General features: G+C 37.2%; 2 protein-coding genes across 5 annotated transcripts in view; both read left to right on the top strand.

Annotated features, from left to right (window-relative positions):
- LOC121520734 (von Willebrand factor A domain-containing protein 5A-like) overlaps positions 1-1,841 on the top strand; it is a 40,411-nt gene extending 38,570 nt beyond the window's left edge. For both annotated transcript variants that reach the window (XM_041804342.1, XM_041804331.1), the window contains exons 20-21: positions 1,152-1,275; positions 1,360-1,841. In XM_041804342.1, coding sequence (XP_041660276.1) covers positions 1,152-1,275; positions 1,360-1,439 — 204 coding nt within the window. In that variant the 3' untranslated portion in view covers positions 1,440-1,841. The remainder of the gene's footprint in view (positions 1-1,151; positions 1,276-1,359) is intronic.
- A 1,709-nt stretch (positions 1,842-3,550) lies between these two features.
- LOC121520790 (von Willebrand factor A domain-containing protein 5A-like) lies at positions 3,551-25,302 on the top strand. Of its 3 annotated transcripts, XM_041804411.1 has the most exons (22): positions 3,551-4,015; positions 4,116-4,212; positions 6,221-6,305; positions 7,613-7,815; positions 7,909-8,131; positions 9,675-9,850; positions 9,945-10,059; positions 10,182-10,357; positions 11,305-11,393; positions 11,505-11,649; positions 12,257-12,336; positions 12,432-12,546; positions 12,621-12,779; positions 12,857-12,960; positions 17,839-18,059; positions 19,270-19,323; positions 19,395-19,442; positions 19,544-19,612; positions 20,859-20,888; positions 21,941-22,092; positions 23,125-23,248; positions 23,334-25,302. In XM_041804411.1, the coding sequence occupies exons 3-22, from the start codon at positions 6,260-6,262 to the stop codon at positions 23,411-23,413; spliced, it is 2,409 nt and encodes an 802-aa protein (XP_041660345.1). In that variant the 5' UTR covers positions 3,551-4,015; positions 4,116-4,212; positions 6,221-6,259; the 3' UTR covers positions 23,414-25,302. The 3 variants fall into 3 exon arrangements, 2 of the variants coding, with proteins under 2 accessions (XP_041660345.1, XP_041660347.1); XR_005992811.1 differs by lacking the exons at positions 23,125-23,248; positions 23,334-25,302 and having other exon boundaries at positions 19,547-19,612; positions 21,941-21,975; XM_041804413.1 differs by lacking the exons at positions 21,941-22,092; positions 23,125-23,248; positions 23,334-25,302 and having other exon boundaries at positions 19,547-20,885.
- Positions 25,303-25,598: the final 296 nt, after the last annotated feature.

Raw genomic sequence — 25,598 nt, 5'->3', positions numbered from 1 at the left:
TTCAGTACCGCTACACTACCAAAAACAGATCTAATGAGTGTAAATCTGCAAGTAACAATCACTTTTATTTTCTCCTTGGCACGTTTGATTATAAGTCATGATGTTCTAACTACTCCAGAGTGTAAAACAATGGTACAGTCTCTACACACCTTTTAAAATGCACATTTTTGTGATGTAAAAAGTGAGGAAAAAAGAGCAATTGAGAGCTTTTCTTTCTATTTGTCTGTCTACAAAGGAAAACACTACATTAAAGCAAAAAAAGGAGATTTATAATTCTAGTTTATGATTGTAGTTGATCATCCTATTTATGAAAAAAACTGCCCTTAAGAACCCCCAAGATGAGATCTTCCTAAAAATATCAACAGCATTGAATCATATAGACATTAAAACCAGGTCACTGGTCGATGAAGATGATTTTCAATGTGTTAGACTGATAAAGGTGTGGGACTGAAAAGACAGGTTAAAAAAAAACAACATAGTAGACAATTTTGTTTGTTTATAAATGTCCAAATGTCCATCTTTATGGATGTCTGATGTCTGCAGCCAGGCTCTCTAGCAAAAGTGTTGTATTTAACAGAAGTGTGTAGACCTTTAACAGCCTCTGTACATGCTCCTATAGCAGGAAGAAGTTCATATAATAACACTACTCTATAAAAATTCTTGGTTTATTTACAATCTTGGGTAAAAAAACAACACTACCCATAATCCTATAGTGTTACAGCGATGTCTTTGATTGGTGGAGCCTGTTGGTATCATGAAAATGTTCACAGTGTCAGCTGTTGACAGCACAAGCTACTATATTATGAAACACAACATATACTCAAAGTACAGTGTATTACAACATAGAGCTGTCATTTACAATGAATTAATAGAATTGCAATGGATTGTGGGATGTGTAGTTCCTTCAACCTTAGAGGAAAATCATGTCTTATACCTGTTTTTTAAATGCTTACTTATCATCAGTGTTCAGGTAGCTCGCTGGTTTGGTTCCAGGATACAAAATATAGATGTAAAGATTTTCTGAAATGTCCTTTAAGGATTAGAATGAGATATTTACCTCAAAGTCAAAGCAGATGAAAAAAATGAGTTTTCTCTGTTGAGCTCTGTTAATCCTCCAATGCCTGTTTTTTCCCCTTGTTTTAATGATTTAGGTGAGCCAGGAAGTATGGGCCACCATTCTGTCTCTGATCTGGCTTCATGGTTTCAAGATGGACTCTAAGGACGAGTGGGAGCTTCTGGCCATGAAGGCCGTGTCATGGCTTCAGGCGCAGAATGGTAATGACTGAAAGAAAGAGTGCTGTTTGAGCTAAAATCAGCTGTTTGACCACACTAAGTCTCCTGATTTTTTCTTTTTTTCAGTATCATGTGTGGAAGAGTGCGTGGATGCCGGAAATGCACTGTTGGGCTGTAAAGTGCAGAAAGATGCTTTGGGTCTTTGAGGGTTTTATTGCTGACTTATTCTTTAATGGGATTGTGTTTGCACCAGTAAGTGCTGTGAACCATAAACATGAACTTACTTTAAAGGGAGCTGCTGCTGGTCCTTCATGGTTTTGCTATTGGCCTCTGGGATAAATAAAGTTGTCTGAATCTGAATTGTTTTGTTCTGTCTGCACTCCTTCCTGGGAAATCAGACTTCAGTTTTACAACCTGAGACTTGCACAGGAAGCAAAGTAAAACGAAGGCTGATTATCAACCTAGCCTGAGTATTTAATACAGTGGAACAACACATGAGCTCATTAATGAGATATTAGCTCTATTTACTTTACTGTGGATAATTTGTTATAAGAGGGATATAAAAGGACAGCACTTCAGCTTGTTTGTCTTCTATGTGAGTTTAATGTGCTTCATCTATGTATTTTTTAAATTCATATTAGTTTAAACTAAATATTGTACAGGGAATTAATGTGAAGTATAAAAAAAAAAACAACCTCACAGAGACTAAAAAAATGTAAAAAAAAAAAAAAACCACCAAAAAACCAGCTCTCATCTCACTCTCTGGCTGTTTATAGAGAAGCCTGTTCTGAGTTTAAGGAAGTGTATGGGAATATTGAGTTACACCTCAGAATTTACTGTAAAGCTGCAGGTGAGGTCAGAAAAATGTTTCCTGTTGAACTTATAACTAGGTCATCTGTCTGCTGATTCATTTCTAAAATGAGCTCGCTGCTCTGTACAAACTGGAATGAGTAAATGTTCTTAACCACAACAACATTTAGGACATCTGCTGATTTACTTGCATTATGGAAACAGAGTAGGAAGGGCCTGAAAATAAAATGTTTTCCTACTGTATGAAACTTAAATAAAAAATGAGGATTTACCAGAGAAAGTGATAATCATGACTGGAATTGTATGACACATCCACACAGTCTGTCTCAGACATGTTAGTTTATTTTACATTAGTTCAATGTCTGCTAGCATTTTTACAGTAAGATAACTACTCTAAACTCATAAAACTGCATTGAAACTAAATAATAACTACGTAATATAAAATTTAGAAACAAAAAGTTGAATTAAAACATCAACAAACACATCATATGAATATTTAAGTGTAAAAAGGTTAATAATAAATAGAAACGATTAAATGGATGCACCTCTCAGCCTTTCATAAAAAAGTGTGATGGTGTGAGTCTTTATCTTCACTGAATTAAACAATAATATTCGTTCAATTTAGCATATAATTAATTAATGTGGATAAATGTGTGAGGACAAGAGGCTGAGGAAAGAACTAGTCTAGACATCTCATTTTCTTTCATATCATGTGATAACTTACACAAATTTTACCCCAACTGCCAGTTAAAATATCAGTCAGTAAGTAAACTGGATTTGTGTCACTATTTGTTACGTTAAAAACTATTGGGGTGGAATTTTATAACTTACATTTAAATGTGTGATTTCTGTTGTTTCAGTTCCAATAAAAGTATTTTGCCAAAATGTGATTTTCTGTAACTGTGAAGTTTGTATATTTGTTGAAGATGCCTCATACATATTAGATACTTTTGGCCAATAATACACTATTAAGAGCTTAAAAAGAGAGAAAATAAAAGGCAAAAATGATATGAAGGGAATAAACTGAGAATGTTTACTACACAACATCTGTAAAAAATGAAAATAATCCAGGAATCCTTCTTTTAAAAATATATAACAATTATATTTATAATTGATTGTAAATTTTCAAATGTATGTTTTATTCATTTTTATATTTTAAGTACTTTATAGAATTCACTTTTTCATTATTTTATTTATTAATTATTTATAAATGAAATTGAAATATAATTGAATGTAGATTTCATTAATTAATCACTGGGGTAAAAAATGCAAATAAAAATGTTCTGCTGTTTATTCAAACTCACATACCATCACACAAGCAGCTAAAGTGGCTTTGTAACAGACTGGAGGAGAGAGCCTTTTATATCTTAATAAGCTCATTTTTATCTTCGAGGTTTATTTTTCCCAAGTTTCGTTCGAGAGGTGCGCTTTTTGTAGTCCATCTTCACTCATTTGTAGTTTTTACACGAAGGCTGACGTCACATCCGTAACATCTGTCCTGTGTCAGAGCAGTCTGTTTCACTTGTCACCCCGGTTTTTTTGTTTTGTTTTGTTTTTTTTTTTGTTTGTTTTTGTTTTGTTTTTTTTAAACACTTTTTCACATGTCCATTGACTCTGTGTTGTTAGTTATCGATGTTGAGGAAACGTAATAGAAAAGAACTTAGGGGGAATGTTTGTGGACTTTTCGGATGTAAGCTAATGAACGGTTTGGCAAGCTACGACCACTTCCGGTTAAAGGTAGTACCGTCAGTTAAAACCCGAGCAACATTTTTAGGTGGAGAGTCCTGCACAGTTTGTTGTGGAAATTGTGGGTCAGTATTCTTCAGAAGGAAAACACGACAAACAGCCGGAAAATCCCTCTTCACTGCCGTGTGACCAGAGGGCGTGGCTTGAGTTTGACGTGTAGGCTGAAGCCTTCAGTGTCTGACATCTTCTGGACTCTGTTGTGCAGGACAGTTTTCCTCCACTAAAGGTAGGTTGGCATGTAGTTTAACTTACTGGTGATTGTATGATAACAGGGTAGTAAATGTATCTTACAGGGTGATGCTGAATGAAGTATGTATTTATTTCAGGAGATTGTTGTCCTTACTGATCAACAAGTGCCCAGTTTCTCTCTTATCTGCTCAGTGTGACGACCTCTGCACAGACACACTCCCATCACTGTCTCCGGTAAATCCTCTCATTGTTTCCTCCTGTTTCTCCTGTTAAAAATTAACTTCTGCCTGATTATGAACGTTAAAAACCAGTGAAAGTTCCGCACTGACCATTTAATGTTTTGATAAACTTCCTCGCGCAGACCACCTGCTGTAAAGGTGTGGATGAATATGACGACGTATTTTTTTTATTTTTACACTGATTTAAAAAGACACTGTTTCTAAAGTGACTTACTAAAGCAGATAGGCCGACAAGCTCACTGAAGGTTTTGAGACAGATTAAAAGAATACATTTTATAAAGTGAGATTGGCAAGATTTTGATAAATTATCCACCTATTACAGTGATTAACATTTTCTTTAATACCTAGCATGGAAATTAAAAGTGTAATTTTATTATTGCAACAAACAGTTTATCTCAAAGGTGTTTTATGTTATCCTGATTTAGTTGGAACTCAAAATCACCTTTTTCCAGTTTTTTTTATATTTTTATTTCTTTTAACAACAAATAAATAAGGAAAGTAGGATCTTTTTTGGTAATTTCTCTAAAAAATTAACTGAATGTTTGCATGATCTGTGGAACGTAACATCTTTGCTGCAAATAAAAGTAGTAAACTCAAATTTCGACACATATTCAGGTTAAATAGTACACTTTCTCTGACTCTGTCTATCAGTAGGTGAGACATTTAACCCCACTCTGTTCTCACTGCTGCTTCAGTGGTGTGTGAATGTGTATGGGTGTGTTCAAACTGTTTTAGTGTTTATTAAATAGAAATAACAAAAATCAAACACAGAATTAATGACTTCATTTCAAACAACATTTCCTTAGAACAGTTTTAACTACTGTCAAAATAAGACACCATTTCCCAGAAGCCATTTCTTTAAATGCGTGGACACTGTATATTTTGTTATGGAAAAAAATATAGAATTATGACAAGACAAGCAATGTCAACATCTGAATATGTTCAACTACACATAAAATATCAATGCAAACATGCAATGGTGATGTTCAACAACCACTATTTTTAAAAATAGTACAAATCACCTCAGTAAAATGAGAAACAAATTCACTAGTCTATTAATACATTTGTCATTTAAATGTTTTAACATTCAAGAAAATATGATGGGAATGCAACAAATTGAAACCAATCATTTTAAAACTTATTTGCATTTTTGTTAGTCAGAATAAAAAGATACACATATTAATGAAGCAATTTTATGGAAAATTTACTCAAATTAAAGAGACAATGCATTAACCCTGCAATATTAAAGTATTACATTAACATTACAGGCCTGAAGATTTAAGATTGATGCATTCTGATGCACTTGTGTTTTATTTTGACATTTCTGTTGTTCTCACTGTGTCAAACATAATGAAGACATTACATTTGTGTTTAAACACAGAGATGAGTTCATTTTCCACTATCCTCTAATGCACTGATCATCAACTGGCGGCTCGGGGACCATATCAGGCCCCCCAAAGCTTCCTGTCTGGTCCCCAGAAGATCATTAAATTCAGAAAAGGAGGAAACAAAGCAAATGTTGTGGTGTTAAGAGTATCTTTTGGCTTGAAATTTCTGCAGCTGTTAAATCCACCCCAAAAACAATTAACACTGAAATAGTTTTAGAATGGCTTAACATTTGATCTGTTTATCCAGGAATTTACTTGTCAAGTATTATTCGTGAATATTAAAAAAATGTGTAAAGACTGGCAGAAATGTTGGAAAAATGGCCAGATAAAGTGGTGAAAAGGGGTTAGAGAGAGGCAAAAATGGGTGGTGTCAAATTGGGTTGTGGAGTGGCACAAAGGGACAACAACTTGCAGGAAAAGTGGTGAACAGAGGTTTAAATATGGAAAAAAAATGGTGAATAAAGGGGCAGAAAAAATCTAAATTGGGTTAAAAGTGGCAAAAATGTTGAAGAAAGTCAACAACAATGTTGCTACACAATGTACAGTGGCTACATTGCTTTAAATTATCCACATCCCAAAGTTCATATTTTAACTTCTGCTTTTGTCTTTCAACAGCAGTAGTTGCTTTGACGGTGTAAACTGATACCAGAAACCATGGTGAACTGTCGCTGTGGGCTGCTGACTTTAAAACAAGAACCAGGTAGAGCACTTAGAAGTCATTTCTAACGTGTGTTATGTTGATCTGAACACAAAATGTTGATTTCACTATTTCTACAAGGTTCACTTTTTATTTCAGAGATAATTTCCCAGAACATTTCATGCAGAATTTATCAGACTCTGAAAAAAACAATAAAATATGAACAGTAAATATGACAAACTTTCAAATGTGCATCAACAAAGATACTCTGTTAACTAGCCCATCAAAATACTGCGATACTGTTTTGATCTACGATCTAGTATATTGAGTTCAACCTAGGGGTGATATATACGGCTCAATGTTACAGTTGCAATTTGATATACAATCATTTTTAGGTTCTCATCTTATATATTTCTCAATAAAGACAAGAAATATATTATTCTGATAATAAATAATAATAATAATACATCACACTTATATAGCACTTTCTGGGCACTCAAAGACTCTTCACAAACAAAACAAAAGAACAAAGGGGCTCAAGAAAATGCAAGTTTGAACAGGTGAGTTTTTAGTAGTGATCTGAAGTTTTGTATTGAGTCCAAGTTTCTGATGTTTTGTGGGAGTGAGTTCCATTGGGTGGGGACGGCTGCAGTAAAGGCTCGGTCCCGCAAGGTCTGGTGTTTTGTCCTGGTGGTGGGAGTGAGGAGGTTGGTGTTGGCTGATCTGAGGCGGTGGGTGGGGCAGTGCTGCTGAAGGAGATCGGTGAGATAGGGAGGGGCCAGGTTATGGAGGGACTTGGAGGTGATAAGGAGGACCTTGTATTGGATGCGGTGTGGTACGGGGAGCTGGTGGAGTTGTTTGAGAATGGGGGTGATGTGGTCTCTGGAGCGGGTGCGAGTGAGGAGGCAGGCGGCAGAATTCTGGATATATGGCAGTTTTTGGAGATGGGTGGAAGGGAGACCATACAGGAGGCTATTGCAGTAATCGAGTCTGGAGGTGATGAATGCGTGAATGAGGATTTCAGCAGCGGATTGTGGGAGGGGCGGAGACTGTCGATGTTGCGGAGATGGAAAAAGGATTCTAAATTATAACCCAAACAGTGTTGGATATATACCGGGCCAAAACGACTTAAAACAAATCAATCTTGTTTTAAATCAGAAAATAAAACAGGGATTCTCATTCTAAAAAAGAACTTGGATGTTTGAATAATGTGTATAAAATGTGCTGCTTTATCATATAAGGTTATTAAAAATCAGCTTCAGATCATATCTCATCACTGATTCATACCAGAAAGAATAATTAAACTGTTTTCAAACTTTTTAAAACATTGAAGTCCTCACTGTTCTTGCTCATTGTGTTTTCTTGGTCAGTTCCTTTGAAGAGCGTGGAGGTGGAGGTGGAGGTTCGAGACCATGTGGCTACAGTGGTCTCCACTCTGAACTATGGGAACCAAGAGGACAATCCACTAGAGGCTGTTTTTGTTTTTCCTCTGCCTGGAGATGCTGCTGTCTGTCATTTCAGTGCTAAGATTGGACAAACAGAGATTGTAGCTGAGGTGAAGGAGAAGCAGAAGGTGAGTTACACAGTCAGGATTTAGCAGATACAGTGGAACGTAGAGAATAAGAGCGTGATGACAATAAACACGCATGTGTAATCCTTCTTCCAGGCTCGTGAGGAGTATGATGATGCTTTGAGCTCCGGCCAGCAAGCCTTTCTACTGGAGGAGAGTGAGCAGAGTCCAGATATATTCTCTCTGAGTGTTGGCTGTCTTCCTCCAAAAGAGAGCGCCTCAATCAGACTGGAGTATGTCACTGAGCTAGCTGTTCAGGCTGATGATGGGCTGAGGTTTTGTCTTCCTGCTGTGCTCAACCCACGCTACCAACCTCAAGGTAAGAAAGCAGCAAACACATTTGTCAGGATGTTTTTGGCTGAGGTCAGCCCTGCAGATGGCTCTGTCTGTGTCTGACTGAGTGACTGAGTGATGCTTCTTTCAGAGCCATACCATACAGAGTTGGGTTTGCTTGTACCGAAAGCCGTTGCTAATGGCTGCCTCCACTGCTCTAAATACCTCAGATATAGCTTTAGCATTGAGTCTGTTTTACTAGAACTGAGACACATTTCTGTATGAAATAAAGAATAAAAACAACCTTGTAAGCTTTACATGTTGGGAAAGATGTTTTCACTCTTCTGCTGACCTCCTTCTGCATGACTATGTGATAGCTAAGAGGAAATGTGTTTCTTGTGTGAATGCTTGTATACAATGGCTGCTAGTAGAACAATTAGCTCTGAAATAGCCACAGCAGCACTTTTGTAAAAACCGGACCTTTCTTTAGCAAAACAAGCAAAGAGAGCAACACTGAAAGCTTTCCGTGACAGAAACAAAATGTTTCGCTCTACTCCTGGTCTGTTTCGGCATGCCTTTCCAATCATGACGGTGGGCTTGTCAAGTATATCCAGGGCCTGCTGCCATGATAGCTGTTAGCATGGATGTCACTGTAGGACCACTGTAGTTTACCAGAAACTGGACCACTTTTCTTGTTCAAACCAGAGCAGAGAGCCACACTGAAAGCTTGTCTTGGCAGAGAAGAGGTTTTGTGTGTCTCTTATACTGATGTGCCCCCTTCTCACACAAAACAGCATAGAATAAAGGGAGGATATTTTCTCCTCACCTTTCTCACTGTGAAGTCTTAGCCAGTCAGGTAGGGTTGTGGGTGAAACACATCCAGAGGAGCAGACTTTTTAATTCATTAATTATATCGGTGATTGGTGGAATAAAACGCTAATGTAGATAATCGACAAAATGGCAAATATAAGCGCAGATCATTTGTAAGACTGGTCAACCCCTTGTACAAGTGACATTTCTTTCATCTGATTAAAACACAAATTTTGACTGTGTTAAGTCAACTAGGCTAAAGGTAAAAAACAGAAGTGTGGCTAACAGTGCTAGCATCATTGGCCTTCAAAACGCTTTGCACATTTACATCTACATTTCCGTGCTGAATATCATCACTTATTTCTTTTATTAAAAGCAAGTTTAGATTGACATAGCATACGAACAATTTTATGTCCAATTTCTAGATCAAAGGTGTTACATTCAGACTATTCTTTAATATGTTTTTAGAGCTTTCCGCTCAGTGGTGTTGGCATCAGGTTTGAAAGGATTATGGTAGCAAGGCTCTAATGATTAACTGGAGCTACAGTGGCTGCCAGTGTCAGGCGGCTATAATACAGTCTAGACTGAGCATGGTGGGCCTGAACTGATAAAAAAGTATAAAGACTTACTTCAACTGACGAGTGAATCTGGTGTTGACCCATGAGCTGAAGCACATCTGTGCCAAAGCTCTGCTATTAAAGCTGCAAATTTGACTTTGAGTTCTTTTTCTTGTTTGAACGTGACCAGTATCTAACTTGAACATTTCTGGACTGCTAAAGGAAGTGGCGATCAAGGAGGCAGCAACATCCAAATGACGTCGATTCCAGCCTCTAAGGTGCCCTACAGTCTGTCTTTCTGTGCCCATGTGTCGTCTCCTCGTCCGGTGGTTAAAATCGAGTCCAACTGTTCCCTCGATCCTCTTCAGTATCTGAACACAGAGCAAACCCAAGCCACGGTAGCTACAACACCAATGTGTCTGTGATTGTTGCTAATGCTGAGAACAAGAGTTATTGTTAGTTCATGTTTGTAAATGTGTTTTTGGTCTTCAGACCAAGCTGGCTGCTGGACACAAGTTTGACAGAGATGTTGAAGTGCTGATTTATTACAAAGATGCCCACCAGCCCACTGCTGTGGTGGAGGCTGGAGAGGCCTCTGCCAAACCTGGTGAGTGCATCAGTGAAGCTCCTATTTTACATTTTCAAAGTCTACCATCCTAATCCTCCATCAGATGAGTTATAGATGCTGGAATTCAATAAAAGTCAGATTTGATGTTTGTTGTGTCTCAGGCACTCTGATGGGTGATCCAGCTGTGATGCTGAGTCTGTATCCTGAGTTTCCCCAGTCTGTGATGTCTTCAGTCGCTTCATGTGGAGAGTTTGTGTGCCTGCTGGATCGATCTGGGAGTATGGGTGTGCAACTGAACAACAGCGAGAATCATCAGAGTCGCATTGGCAGCGCCAGGGTATTACTGTGTATTCATTCTTGAGATCATTTAAAGTGTTTCTCTCACTAAGCCATCTGGTGGTGGAACAGTGCAAGTGTATCACACAGTCACCTCTGGGGGGGGCGACAAAAGTGAGTTAGGGCCCTGGGTAAGACCTACATGCATGAAAATTGGTACATCTGTGTATCGTGATTGGATGAAAGAAAAAATTACATTAATACCATCCTCTAAAACGTACAGGAGCTGAACTGCAAGCAGCGAAAGGTCAAAGTTCACCATTTTCTGGTCTTTTTCACAGATGGACACTTTGCACATTTTATCGAACTTGACTGAGGGATTTCATCTGATTGTTTCTAGATTTTTTTTTAACTCAAACTTGACAACCTTGAGACCCAAAGCTGTGCGAACTGTGAGTTTTCATCATAGGGCAGGGCCATTACTGGAGCCCAAAGTTAAATTTAGTTTTTGTCTATTTTTTGCTGTGAAATTGCACCAATATTACCTTATGATTATCAGTGTATATTTCAATTAACTCCAAACTTCACAAGGATAATCACAGATTGCTTCTGAATAATGATATGCATCAATATTATTACTTAGTTACAGCGCCCCCTTCTGCCAGTTAAATATCTGCACCGCTGATTTTTGATGTGTTTTTCATGTGTTGCCTCAAAAAAATCAGCCCCAACACACCGTCCAACCCAGGCTTCTGAATTTTGGTGTGCATATAGGTGATCACCTACAAAAAAGCCTCTTGGACCCATGCCCAAATCCCAACAGGAAGTCCAAGTTTATTATTATAATTGACCACTTGTTGTCCACCAGGGGTCAGTGGCCTAAACTTTGGGAACTACTGATCTGTTCTGTAAATGTCCAGACTCATACCTACAGCTGAATAATCTTGAATGCTGGGAGAAAACTTGACTGGCACCCCTTAAACAAAAACTTTTCCTCTCTCCCTGTAGGATACTCTCCTCCTCCTGTTGAAGAGCTTACCGTTGGGCTGCTATTTCAACATTTATAGTTTTGGGTCCAGATATAAACACATCTTCCCGTAAGTCACTACCTCAAATTCAGTCAACCAGATTTGTTCCTGTCATTGTTGTAAATCCGTCTACATGTTTGTGTGCTCTGATTTTGTGTTAATTTACTGATGTGATGGTAGGAAGAGTGTGGAGTACAGCCAAAAGACCATGGAGGAAGCTCTGAAGAAAGTTGGAGAGATGGGGGCTAATCTGGGAGGAACAGAGATCCTTCGGCCGCTTCAACATATTTACAGCCAGCCCTGCATTCAGAATCAACCAAGACAAGTAATACACACACCCACACACACACAAAAAACATGTTAAACAAGTCTTAACTTACATCCCACTAGCTTTAACACACTATTCAGTCATTTACACAAAGAATGCTTTTACTTCTGCTGGTAACTCTGAATGTGCTGGTTTGTTTATAGTTCATTCTTACAACGCCTTCTGTTTTTTGCTTAACCTAGAAAACCATTTCAAAGAATCTAACATTAACAATCTTGTCAGCTCATGTTGACAATGTGAATAATTTCTTACCCATTTCTTGATTTGTGAATGAATTTAATTTAAGAAGTGTACATTATGATGTTGGCTGTAAGATTTATTATTTAAATGAGTGCTGCACTACTACATCTGTGTGGTCTGAAAGCATGAATTAGAGGTAGGAGACAGCTTTAAAGTTATTATTCTATGAAATAAACCATTTTTGACATCAATAAATATGCAGGAATGCATGTACAAAATGACTCACTGAAGTCCAGTTATCTGGAAATATCTACATAAGTATATAAGTATAAGTAAATATAGTATACTTCATAAGTATAGCCATGTTTTAGTTCCTTCAGATATTAAATGTACCATTCAGTGACATGTACTTTCTCTTGACTAGCTCTTTGTGTTCACCGACGGAGAAGTGCAGAACACCAAAGAAGTCATCAATCTGGTGAAGAAGAATTCACATCTACACAGGTGAAACCACAGATGCTTTACAGTCACAGTGTACAGAATATACTATACCATCATCTCCTGCTCCCTGTTCTAAAAACTAAACTACTGCATTGTAGATGTTTCTCTTTTGGGATCGGGGAAGGAGCCAGCTCTGCTCTCATCAACGGGCTGGCCAAGGAAGGAGGAGGTCATGCTCAGTTCATCACAGGCACCGACAGGATGCAGCCCAAAGTAAGATAAACGTTAAAGAATGAAGCTGTCAAGGGAAACAATACAGCAATGTCTTCTTTTTTTTCCATAACCAGGTGATGCAGTCACTGCGATATGCTCTGCAGCCGGCCGTGATCGACGTCTCAGTCTCCTGGGAGCTGCCAAAGGACGTGTCTGTCTCTGTCCTCTCTCCACCAATCACAGCACTATTCCAGGGTCAAAGGTCGTTGGTTTATGCCCAGCTCAGTGGACAGGTAGGAGCCCATCTTGTGATTGTGAAATGATTTGTTTCTTTGTCTAATGAGGTTTATAAAAATGTGATCCTGTTCAGATTCCAGAGGCAGCAGAGGGCTCTGTGACAGTGAAGTACACGCTGGCTGGTCAGCCCCTGCAGAACAGGTTTAACTTCAGCCTGAAACCTGCAGAGGACTCTGGGTAAGATAGTTTTTTTTGTTTAATATTGTCCTTATAATAGTCTAGTCAAATCCCACTGTAACCAACATTTAATGATACAGTTTATCTGTAACCTGAGTCCAAGTTAGTGTTAGATGTTTCCCTGAGAGGTTCAGTCTCAGCCACGTCTCTTTCTGCTTTTCTCTGACTCTGCAACCAATCAAGTGGCTTCATCAAAAGTTTTGTACAAATGTTCAGTGGCAGAAGTCAGTGTTCTAAATATAACTTGACTAGTTCATCTGATTAGTAGAAATCAGAATAATAACATAATTGAAAGCTGTCTGAATCCATATTTAGATAATACTGTAATATATAAATATTATATCATTTGTTCTCAACATTCATGCTTACTGTTAAAAGCCTTCACTTAGAGTTTTCTGTAGCACACTGCTGATATCTAAAGGCCAGACAAAGGATTTGATAAATCTGCAGCCTCTGGGTTTACAGAAGAAAGTGCCAGGCTGCAGTTTTTTCATTGACAAATATTTCATCATTTTGCAACTTCTCACATAAATTTAACCTCTTCCATCTTTATATCAGACTGTTCAGTATTTTGCCTGTTTACCACAAAGACATCAGATAATCAAGAATCCCCTTTGTGCAACAGCTTCTTTTCCACCTTGAAAATTGCATCCTTCACAAAAATTGCTGCAAATGTTCATTAACACTAATATCTAATCAGCCAATCACATGGCAGCAACCAATGCATTTAGGCGTGCAGACATGGTCAGTGATATGCAGAAGTTCAAACCAGCAAAAGAATGGGGAGAGAGGTGATTTCATTGACTCTGAATGTGCCATGCAGCAGGACTTTTATGGTTTTCTGCCAAATTCTGACCTTATCATTGACATATCCCTGCATAAATCAAGAGTCATTAGACAAGGCAATGTTTTTCCAATCGTCTATTTTCAAATTTGGTGAGCCCGTGTGAATTTTAGCCTCAGTTTAATGTTCTTAGCTCGTAGGAGTTACAATTTAAGGGTAATGTCTGATTTTCATTTGTTTATTTTCAGTAGTTTTTATTTTTATTTCTTCTGCCAGTATCAAGTTATTTTAGTAACCATTGAGTGTTTTACTTCCTTTAATGGAAGGGTACAAGTTTTATACAACTAAAGATGAAGATTTTCTAGGTTAATAATTATGACTCTTTTAAATTACTAAAATAATAACTTCTTCAAAAAAACAGGTAAGTCTGAATTTTGATAGCAACTCTAAAAACAGATTTAAAGATTGAAATAATGTTTTAACAAGGATTGAGAGGTGCAGATGGCCCAGTGTGGCTGTACCCCATGTACGTAGGCTGCCTGGGTTCAAGTCTGGCCTCTGGCTCCTTTCTTGCATGTGTCTCCCCCCACTCTCTCATCCATGTTTCTGATTTTATCCTTTATCAAAAAATGCATAAAAAGCCCAAAATATGTATATAAAAATATGTTTTAAACAATGTCTCAAATATTCAACAACTATAGTACAGTTTGAGAAAAAAAGGAATGAAACAGCTGAACATGCATACATCATAAAGTGATCAGTGTGTGTGTATACATATGATTAAATCAATTTAAGAGTGAACTCTCATTTAACAATAATAAATGCTTGTTCATAAATCTTTAAAACTTTGCAAAACCAAAACATCACCAAAATGTCCACATATTTCTTCACTGGACTCATCAATGTAATAATGATAACTCAATTTGTAAAGCACCTTTTAAAAACAGAGGTTTACAAAGTGCTTTAACATTAAACATAATTACAATTAAGACAAAGCATCAAAGCACAAGCAAAGAACACAACAGGAAGGTCAAAACCTCAACGAATAAAACCCCAGAATAACCTAGACCAATCCAGGCAACACAGGAACCCAATTACATAAAAAGAGACCTAAGGACCAGAGATGTGAGAGCATTTAAGATATAGAAAGAGACAGAAGGGAATAAAACTCACAGCAGTAAGAATAGAATTAAACAATTGAAATGTGTAGAGATTAATTAGTCATAAAACACAAATAAGAAGCTAGGAACTGTAAAATGTCATTCATGATAATAATAGAAACCATGATAATGATGATAATGGGGTAGAATGGACACAACAGCAAAAAGAGGTAAAAATGAGCAGAGGCAGGGCTGAATGCTCTAAAATCAAATAGGAGAAGTGAAGATAAACAGCAGCAATCAGAATCAAACCAAGCATACAATACAAAGCAGAGAAAAGCAGACACTGAAATTTTAAGGTAAAATTTGTGGAAGAAGAAGATAATTTAAGAGAGAACAATGACGGGAAGAGGGAAGACACAGTAAAAGACAGACGACGACGTCACATAAAAGCATGTCTATAAAAATGAGTTTCAAGAGTGATTTAAAAGATGTCACTGATTCTGCATGCCTTATCTCCTCGGGCAGGTTGTTCCAAATCTAGGTGCCCTGACAGAGAAAGCCCTGTCACATTTAGTCTTAAGCCTCGACTTTGGAACGACCGGGAGGCCCTTGCCTGAGGATCTAAAGCTGCAGCCTGGATCATAAGTGTTTAAGAGTTCTGCTAAGTAGTTTGGAGCCAGGCCCTTCAGTGTTTTAAAAGTGAAATCTTAAAACCAGTTCTAAAACGTACAGGGAACCAGTGTAAGGATGCTAAAATGTGATGTCGTCTGTTAAAACCAGTTAGAAGCCTAGCTCCTGCGTTCTGGACAAGCTGTAAACCAGAGAGGGATTTTTGAGTGATGCCGGAGAGGAGAGAGTTACAATAATCAAGTCTTGAAAAGATGAGAGCATGGATGAGTTTTTCAAGGTCAGACTGGGTGAGTATTGTTTTGGTTTTGGTGATGGTTCAGGTATGGAAAAACCATGACTAGACAACTTTATTGATGTGAGATGTGAAGGTGAGGTCTGAATCAAATACTACTCCTAGATGTCTGGCTGAGGGTCTGATGTTTTCTGAGAGGGTACAAAGGCTTGGCTGAATGATGTGGGTGGCGTTTTGAATGCTGAAAAGTATTATTTCTGATTTTGGTTTATTGAGTTGTAGAAAATTCTGAGCCATCCAGCAGGTGATATCATGTAGACAGTCTGTAACAGCAGCGAGGCTTCTAGGGTCCTCAGGTCTCGGGGAGAGGTGTATCTTAATGGTGGGCATTTTTGTGCCTTTATTTGATGGAGGAGGACAATGGATAGAGTCGGAAACAGGGATGAGAGCAGGGGAGAGACATGCGGTAAAGGGCCTCAGGCTGGATTTGAACCTGGGCCATCTGTGTACATGGGGTGCGCCTTAAACCACTAGGCCACCAGCACCTGGGGCAGGTGTATCGTAGAGGTCACATATTAGGCAAAATACACTTTTTCATAATTTTCTAAAAAAGATATTTACCGCTGGCCTGTCCACAATCCCCCCAGGAATCAGAAAAATCTATTCCCTCCCCTCTGTCTTGCTCCACCTTTCAGAAAGTGTGTGCTAAAACAAACTGTTCTCAGATTTTCCCCTCATGATGTCATGAAGGGAGTTGTCAGAATTTTGTGCTGTTCTCTTATTGGCAGAAAGACAAAGAGAGCATTAGTTTGGCTTCAATGGTCATTGACCCAAAGTTTATTAAGGATTACATATAAAGTTTACAAAATGTCACAAATATCACCCATCTGTGTGTCTTCACCCTCGAGTGAGCTCCCAGAGCGGAAAGCTCCTGACCCTCGATAAGTGTGTCTTTCTATCTTCAGGGGAGGATCCTCCTCCACTTCCTGACAAGGAGGAGTCCTGTGAATTACGTCACTTCCCAGTCCAGTCTGGCCTCCTCAGTGTGTAACAAACAGTGGTCTCACTAACGTTAACCTTAGCTGTCATCATCACTGTACACAAAAAGAGCCACTCACTTGTAACTCTAATCTTAGCAGAGGAAAATGTTAACTGTATATGGAAAATACAATGTGTTATCTTGTAATATTTCACAGAGTTAGCACTGCCCTAAGTTCAGTTAGCCCTCCCTGCTTGGAGGAAAGTTCTGTCCTCTGAATCCTCCTCAGCTGCCTAGGTCTCTGTAACTGTATAAATTTTATATTCTCTGTATATTTTTTTGTCACGACTATATAAGAAATGTTTGTCAGAATTTATGTTTCTGTCCCAGGTCAAGGTTTGAATGTTTATTTCCAAAGAGTCAAGTAAAATAAAAATAAACTAGAATGGCAGTCTGAGGCGGCAGACCCACGCCTAAACAGCGCCACCGAGGAACTTACGCTCCCATTGATTACTATGGTGTTCAAAATTTCGAAGTCAGAGAAAAAACGAACGGGTGCGCGGATCATCACCAAAATGTAGTCGATTCTTCCCTGTCACTATCCCAATATTCCCTGAAAGTTTGGTGAAGATCCGACTTTCCGTTCTCGAGTTATCTTGTACACATACAAATAAACAAACGAACAAACAATCAAAGATACGCAACCCTTTACATAACCCCCTGCTGATTTCATCATCGGCGTGGGTAAAAACAGAAAAAGCCACATCCATTTCCTGAGAGAGGCATCAACAAAGAGCTCAGTAACGTTTAAAGCCACAGACACAGAAACAGCTTTCTCTGAGCAGGGCTGAAACAGAGGAGTTTATAGACATGAGAAAAGCAAATATTTGAGTCTTTTCAGCAACTAAATTCACAGGCATGTTTTGGGGACCTCTGAGACCAATATAAACTTGTCTTAAAGTGGTAAAATATGTGACCCTTAAGCAACTTGCCGTTCAGTAATGTCTAAAAGATAAACTCTGGGTTAAAAGGCCCAGCTCTGAGAAGTTTGTAAAGGAGGAACATGTGAATAGAAATATAAAATGTGTATTTAATGAGCAATATTTGAAATGTGTATACAAATGTTTTGTCATCTCTCTCTTGCCTTCAGACTAACAGTCCACAGACTGGCTGCTCGGGCTCTGATTCGCTCCCTGGAGATGGAAAACCGAGAGTCCAAAGACCAGCAGGATGAAAGTGTGAAGAAGAAGGTGGTGGAGCTCAGTGTACAGTCAGGAGTGAACAGTGTCTTCACTGCCTTTGTCGCTGTCAACAAAGGTGATGGTGAGGCAATACAAGGACCTCTGGTGCGCAGAAATGTGCCAACACCCAGTGAGTATTTCAAGTCAGAAATTAAAGTCAGAAATGAATCAAGAATAACATTCAACCACTAAAACTCATTTTTCTGTTCAGGAATGCAAGTTAATAATTATAATTTGACATATTAATCAGAAATAATAATGTGCTTTACTATTTTTTTCATTTTTTTTGTAAATCAGTCCATTTGAAAATTCATGGATAACAATCATAATTATATTTTAGTTTAGTTTAGTTGATAGCTGCTGCTTTGCTGCAGCTATTCTTCCTGGGGTCCACAACATTTTAGCATTAAAAATATCATTTAGGTTAAAGAGCTTCTACATATTGGTGTATTAACCATTGTAGAAAAATAAGAAATGATTTTAGTAATTACCAATGCTGTTAATTTAGGGCAGCTGTGGTGTAAACCTTACTTTGGGTGGTGGTCTAATAAATTGGATAATATATACAGTGCTTAACAAATTTGTTAGACCTCCACCCAAAGTAAGGTTTATGCCACAGCTGCCCTAAATTAACAGCATTGGTAATTACTAAAATCATTTCTTATGTTTCTGCAATGGTTAATACACCAATATGTAGAAGCTCTTTAACCCAAATGATATTTTTAATGCTAAAATATAATTATTATTGTTATCCATGAATTTTCAAATTGACTGATTTACATAAAAAATGAAAAAATAGTAAAGCACATTATTATTTCTTGATTAATATGTCAGATTATAGTTATTTACCTGCATTGCTGAACAGAAAAATGAGTTTTAGTGGTTGAATGTTATGCTTGATTCATTTCTGACTTCTCAGAGAAGCCCCGTGAGCCGGCTCAAATTTGGGTATAAAAAGGTGAATTCAGTTTGAAATTCCTCATTCCTGTTCAAAATGTTAAAACGTGGAGAGTTGACTGAAAATGAAAGAGTCCGCATTAAAGCACTTCATGATGCTGGATGGTCTCTGAGACAAATATGACAGGTGGTCTAATAAATTTGTTAAGCACTGTATATACAGTATATACATATCTGTGTGTGTGTTTGTATTTTAGCATGTTTTGTCACTTTTTAGTAGATTGGTGGGTGGGTGGGGAAGAGGTCAGGGTCATGTTTTGGTTGGATTTGAATAACCTGCATTCTTCCAGATGGTACCGTTTTATATGTAGATAATAGTAATAGGAAGTATGTCATTATTCTAGACAAGTTTAAACATGTCATTTCTTTTTTTTATTTCACAGTGTACATGACCTCTTCTATGAAAGTGCGTCGTTGCGGTAGACTTGGTGCTACAAGTACGTAAAAATCTGGAAAAAAGTATTACATGATTTTAGAACAACTTGAATCATGTTTTTTCATCACGCAGAGTTTGGAAGGAAAAGTAAACGTAGTTTAACGGCTGGTGGTTCTCCTTGTAAGTACAACCTGAAATGCTGAAAGTGTAGTTCTGTCAGATTTTCTTATTATGCAATATGAAAGTTTTATCTTGATCTTGTATTTTTTTAATTTTTAAAGCAGAGATGCTCGAAAACTGTGCAATGCCTTCACGTGTTCTAAGGGGGTGTAATCTTTCCAGCTCGGATGGTAAGTAATTGAGCACAACACAACTGCAGGCCAAAAAGCGATTCTGTTGTTATAAATGCAAGAAGGGCTGTGAAATAATTACATTTTTTATCAGAATTTATCAATGAATTTCAATGATTGATTGTAATTAATCAGATATTTTAATTATATGTTTAAAGTTTTATTACTCTGATTGATCAGGCATCAGCAAAGTCACATATACTGCTTTTTTAATATTCATCTCTTCACATGAACTTTCTGACTCCACAAAATCTTCCCCAGTAATGATAATGTCTCAGAGAGTACTGATAAATTCTTAGAATTGAGTAGAAGCAGCATTAGAATGTTGAATAGAGTGTCACCTGTTAATCCAACACCAGTTAAACTATAACACCCTTGATGAGGCCATCATGGTCAGGATCTCCATGTTTCTTATGTGGTATTTTTGTGAGGTACAGGGGCAGGGTGTCCATCTAAGAACTCCTGAACTGCTGACCCATTCAAGGCTGAACCTGCCAGTGGTCAGAGTTTCTATTTTACAAATGGGGCGATCCTCCTCTAGGAGGTGGAAAAGAGGAAGCATGACCACGACTATTTAAAGTTTGTATTCTCCTGAATTGGTCGTGATGATGTGCTAAGGCCCCAGTAATTTGCAAATTGTCAAACTGATGACAACAATAGGTCGTGTAAACTCCAGCGTCAGAGCAGTTTCTGCATTCATCAAAAGTATTCACGGTAAGGTCTGCAGGTGAAGGGTGATCTGTGGTTATTCCTTTATCAGTGCAGCGTAAAACACTTTTTCTTATCAGAGACATGGACTCAATGTTCCACTACATTAGAGGAAAGCAAGATAATGAGGCATTACTGGCATTAGTGTCTTGTTGAAAGTATACATGAAAAGGATTAGGGCCTATGCATGACACTGAGACAGTAATATTTATAAAAGCATAGCGCAATGCGCAATCATTTATAACATCCTGGGACCCAGCCCATTCACTTGTCTGCCCGACTTTGACATTTTCAAAATATGATCAACTGTACAGTAATTAGACAGGTTGACTTGATTTAATGGGACTTTTGGGGGTCAATTTTGGGGGGTTGTTTTCTTGTTTTTTTAGAAAGTGTCTCATGGGTGGTTGTTGTCCTCGTAAGTAAATCTGAAATGCTTAAATTGTAGTTCTGTCAAATTTCTTCTTTGATAATATGCCTGTTATATCTTGTTCTCATATGTTCTTTTGGTTTTTTTTTTTGCTTTTTTTTTTTCAAGCGGGGATCTGTTCTCTTTTAAACATGGACGGTGAGTATTAAACACAACACAACTGCAGCACAAAATGTACCTTGATGGTTTAAGAAAGGCTTTGAAATAATTACATTTTTTATTCACAATTTATCAATGAATTTCAATTGTTTTAATTGTCTTTAAAGTTTAATTACACTCTGCATTTCAAAACAATCGATACTGACAGTGTCAAATCGTTTAAATTATCTTGACTCAATGAAGTTAAAGAGATGTAGTTTATGATGAATATTTTTGATTTATTATTTATAATTACCCTCTGACATCTGTGTTTGGTGTATTGCATTTGCACATGATAAGCTATGTCTGTAATCCACTCAAATTTACAGAAATTTCTGAGGGAAGCATAAGGGTGCTGCATGGCTGCAGCAATAAAAATGCACAGCAAATTTGTATTTGAAGAATTTATACAAAAAAGGCAATATTGTGCTCATCACACTCTGTAGGTGACATTTCCTGAATGTGTCCTATACAGACTGTTAACCAGAGTTTCACTGGCAGAGAATCTGTTTACACTTCTTATAAACCCCACTTAAGCTTTTTTTTGTAGACACTTTCTATACGTTCAGTATTTTTTTTCTGTGTTTCCTTCCATGTATGAGATAAGGATGATCATGCTCAACTCAATGCACCTTTTATACATAAAAGCATGCAGTCCAAAATGCTTCACAGAGAACAGACCCTTCATTTCACAGAGCATGAAATGCCGTTTCAGCTTCACTCCAGAAATGTTGCTTCCCAACGCTCTTGCTGCTTGCCATATTTGCCGATGTCATACAATGAAAGAAACCCAATTAAACTGTTCACATGCACTGATAAAACAGATTACTGGCTAAAATGTTGGGTATGTTTTTCTGATGTTTCATAATCTGATAATAGCCTTTATCTAATAAAGCATATCAGATTATGCTGTTTATATGACTACTGAGTGATCAGGTAACTCCAGAAGTCAGAAAATGATTGGTTCATTAGTGTTAACACAAAAAATTAATGCTGCAAATGAATATTAATACCTACAGTAATTATTTTATCTTTTATGTTGATTCTCTAAGAACACATGTTTGGGCCCAGTAAGCCCCCCATGGACCCTCTGCTCCAGCTGGTCTCCCTCCAGAAGGCATCCGGCTGCTGGGACCTGGCTCCAGATCTTGCTGCTGCAGTGGGCAAAACCAGTGAAGAGGTGGAGAAGCAAAAGCCTGCATTGGTGTGTAACACTGATAAGAAATCATTTCTATTAATACAAGCACGTAGCTGTGAAGCGTTTCCTGACATGGTAGCAAAACAGCAAGCAATAAATCAACAAATCTTAAACTAGACAAAAAGTATAAAGGAAATGACAGTTTCATAAACTGTACATGTTTACATGGAAAACAATAAGAGAGCTGGAATAGAATTTCCGAAGCCCATCGATACTGCTATGCTACCAAAATAGATCTAATTAGTGTAGATCTGCAACTAACAATCACTTTTATTTTCTCCTTGGCATGTTTGATTATAAGTCATGATGTTCTAACTACTCCAGAGTGTAAAACTATGGTACAGTGCCTATTAAATGTCAACACACCTTTTAAAATGCAAATTTTTGTGTTGTAAAAATATGAGAAAAGAGAGAAATTGAGAGCTTTTTCTACCTTCAGTGTAACCTTTAACAAATACAATTAAATTGAAATAACAACCAAAATATTTCAAGGGGGATTCAATAAAAATGACAAAAACTGGGTTGCTAGATGCACATTTGACTGGAGAAGGCGAGCTTAACTCAACAAAATGCAGGAATATCAGTGCTGGCTCAAAAAAACACAGAGAAGCAAAAACAAACCAATCGCATTCGTCATAAAGTTTTACACTTTTTTAATTAAAAGAAGATAAAAGCAGTAAACTAAAATGGCACGTTTCAGCCCGAGGCTTTCATCAGCTTTCAAAATGCTGATAAAAACCTCGGGCTGAAACATGTCCATTTTTGTTCACTGCTTACATTGTGTAGTTCCTTCAACCTTAGAGGAAAATCATGTCTTATACCTGTTTTTTAAATGCTTACTTGTCATCTGTGTTCAGGTAGCTCACTGCTTTGGTTCCAGGATACAAAATACAGATGTAAAGATTTTCTGAAATGTCCTTTAAGGATTAGAATGAGATATTTACCTCAAAGTCAAAGCAGATGAAAAAAATGAGTTTTCTCTGTTGAGCTCTGTTAATCCTCCAATGCCTGTTTTTTCTCCTTGTTTTAATGATTTAGGTGAGCCAGGAAGTATGGGCCACCATTCTGTCTCTGATCTGGCTTCATGGTTTCAAGATGGACTCTAAGGACGAGTGGGAGCTTCTGGCCATGAAGGCCGTGTCATGGCTTCAGGCACAGAATGGTAATGACTAAAAGAAAGAGTGCTGTTTGAGCTAAAATCAGCTGTTTGATCACACTAAGTCTCCTGATTTTTTCTTCTTTTTCAGTATCATGTGTGGAAGAGTGCGTGGATGCTGGAAATGCACTGTTGGGCTGTAAAGTGCAGAAAGATGCTTTGGGTCTTTGAGGGTTTTACTGCTGACTTATTCTTTAATGGGATTGTGTTTGCACCAGTAAGTGCTGTGAACCATAAACATGAACTTACTTTAAAGGGGGCTGCTGCTGGTCCCTCATGGTTTTGCTATTGGCCTCTGGGATGAATAAAGTCTGAATCTGAATTGTTTTGTTCTGTTTGCACTCCTTCCTGGGAAATCAGACTTCGGTTTTACAACCTGAGACTTGCACAGGAACCAACGTAAAACAAAGGCTGATTATCAACCTAGCCTGAGTATTTAATACAGTGGAACAACACATGAGCTCATTAATGAGATATTAGCTCTATTTACTTTATTGTGGTTAATTTGTTATAAGAGGGATATAAAAGGACAGCACTTCAGCTTGTTTGTCTTCTATGTGAGTTTAATGTGCTTCATCTATGTAATTTTTTCATTCATATTAGTTTAAACTAAATATTATCCAAGGAATTAATGTGAAATATAAAAAAAAAAAGAAAAACCTCACAGAGACTGAAAAAATGTTTAAAAAAACAAAACAAAAACAAAACAGCTCTCATTTCAATCTCTGGCTGTTTTTAGAGAAGCCTGTTCTGAGTTTAAGGAAGTGTGTGGGATTATTGTTATTATTAAACCTCAGAATTTACTGTAAAGCTGCAGGTGATCAAGGATGTCTCTATTATCCCTGAGGGGCAATTTGCTTCACAGTCAGCAGTACCATACAAGCAATTTCACTCACAATAGGAATAAAATAAAAGTTCATACACATAGGAAACATTCAAAGACACAGAAAACAATGGCAATGGCATCAAAATAAATAAGTCATGGGCAAATTTCACCTTGAACTATTTAAAAGGCTAATGGCAGTCGGGATAAAATAATTCTTCAGTCTATTTGTCTTGCATGATGGAAGGACATATCTGCGTCCAGAAGGGAGCAGTGTGAACTCCTTAAAGAGTGGATGGTCTGGTTCACCAAGGATGGACTGGGCTTTTTTAAGAGATCTGAGTTTTAATACGTCAGTCAGATCACTCAGAGTAGTGCCTGCAATTTTGCTGCAGGTTTTAACTAAGCCTAGGTGAGGTCAAAAAAATGTTTCCTGTTGAACTTATAACTAGGTCATCTGTCTGCTGATTCATTTCTAAAATGAGCTCGCTGCTCTGTACAAACTGGAATGAGTAAATGTTCTTAACCACAACAACATTTAGGACATCTGCTGATTTACTTGCATTATGGAAAACAGAGTAGGAAGGGCCTGAAAATAAAATGTTTTCCTACTGTATGAAACTTAAATAAAAAATGAGGATTTACCAGAGAAAGTGATAATCATGACTGGAATTGTATGACACATCCACACAGTCTGTCTCAGACATGTTAGTTTATTTTACATTAGTTCAATGTCTGCTAGCATTTTTACAGTAAGATAACTACTCTAAACTCATAAAACTGCATTGAAACTAAATAATAACTACGTAATATAAAATTTAGAAACAAAAAGTTGAATTAAAACATCAACAAACACATCATATGAATATTTAAGTGTAAAAAAGTTAAAAATAAATAGAAACGATTAAATGGATGCACCTCTCAGCCTTTCATAAAAAAGTGTGATGGTGTGAGCCTTTATCTTCACTGAATTAAACAATCATATTCATTCAATTTAGCATATAATTAATTAATGTGGATAAATGTGTGAGGACAAGAGGCTGAGCAGAGAACTAGTCCAGACATCTCATTTTCTTTCATATCATGTGATAACTTAAACAAATTTTACCCCAACTGCCAGTTAAAATATCAGTCAGTAAGTAAACTGGATTTGTTTCACTATTTGTTATGTTAAAGACTATTGGGGTGGAATTTTATAACTTATATTTCAATGTGTGATTTCTGTTGTTTCAGTTCCAATAAAAGTATTTTACCAAAATGTGATTTTTTAATAAATTACCAAAACAGAAATTTCTGTAACTGTGAAGTTTTTTTCTTGAAGAGGCCTCATACATATTAGATACTTTTGGCCAATAATACACTATTAAGAGCTTAAAAATAAAGAAAATAAAAGACACGATTATTATGAAGAGAATAAACTGAGAATATTTACCACACAAAATCTGTTAAAATTAAAATAATCCATGAATCCCTCTTTTAAAAATATATTACAATAATATTTATAATTGATTGTAACTTTTGAATGTGTTTTAT

Source organism: Cheilinus undulatus, linkage group 2 (assembly GCF_018320785.1).
Source record: "Cheilinus undulatus linkage group 2, ASM1832078v1, whole genome shotgun sequence".
In the NCBI taxonomy this organism is placed as follows: Eukaryota; Metazoa; Chordata; class Actinopteri; order Labriformes; family Labridae; genus Cheilinus; species Cheilinus undulatus.
Note: the sequence above shows the minus strand (reverse complement) of the source record. Positions and strands in the feature narration are given on the sequence as shown.

What these genes read in the sequence shown, in the direction of transcription:
- LOC121520790 (XM_041804411.1), top strand. Translation starts at nt 6,260, where the DNA reads ATGGTGAACTGTCGCTGTGGGCTGCTGACTTTAAAACAAGAACCAG. An exon ending in GTCGCATTGGCAGCGCCAGG is followed by an intron (nt 10,358 to 11,304) that starts GTATTACTGTGT and finishes CTCTCCCTGTAG; the next exon opens with GATACTCTCCTCCTCCTGTT. An exon ending in AAACCTGCAGAGGACTCTGG is followed by an intron (nt 12,961 to 17,838) that starts GTAAGATAGTTT and finishes TCTTGCCTTCAG; the next exon opens with ACTAACAGTCCACAGACTGG.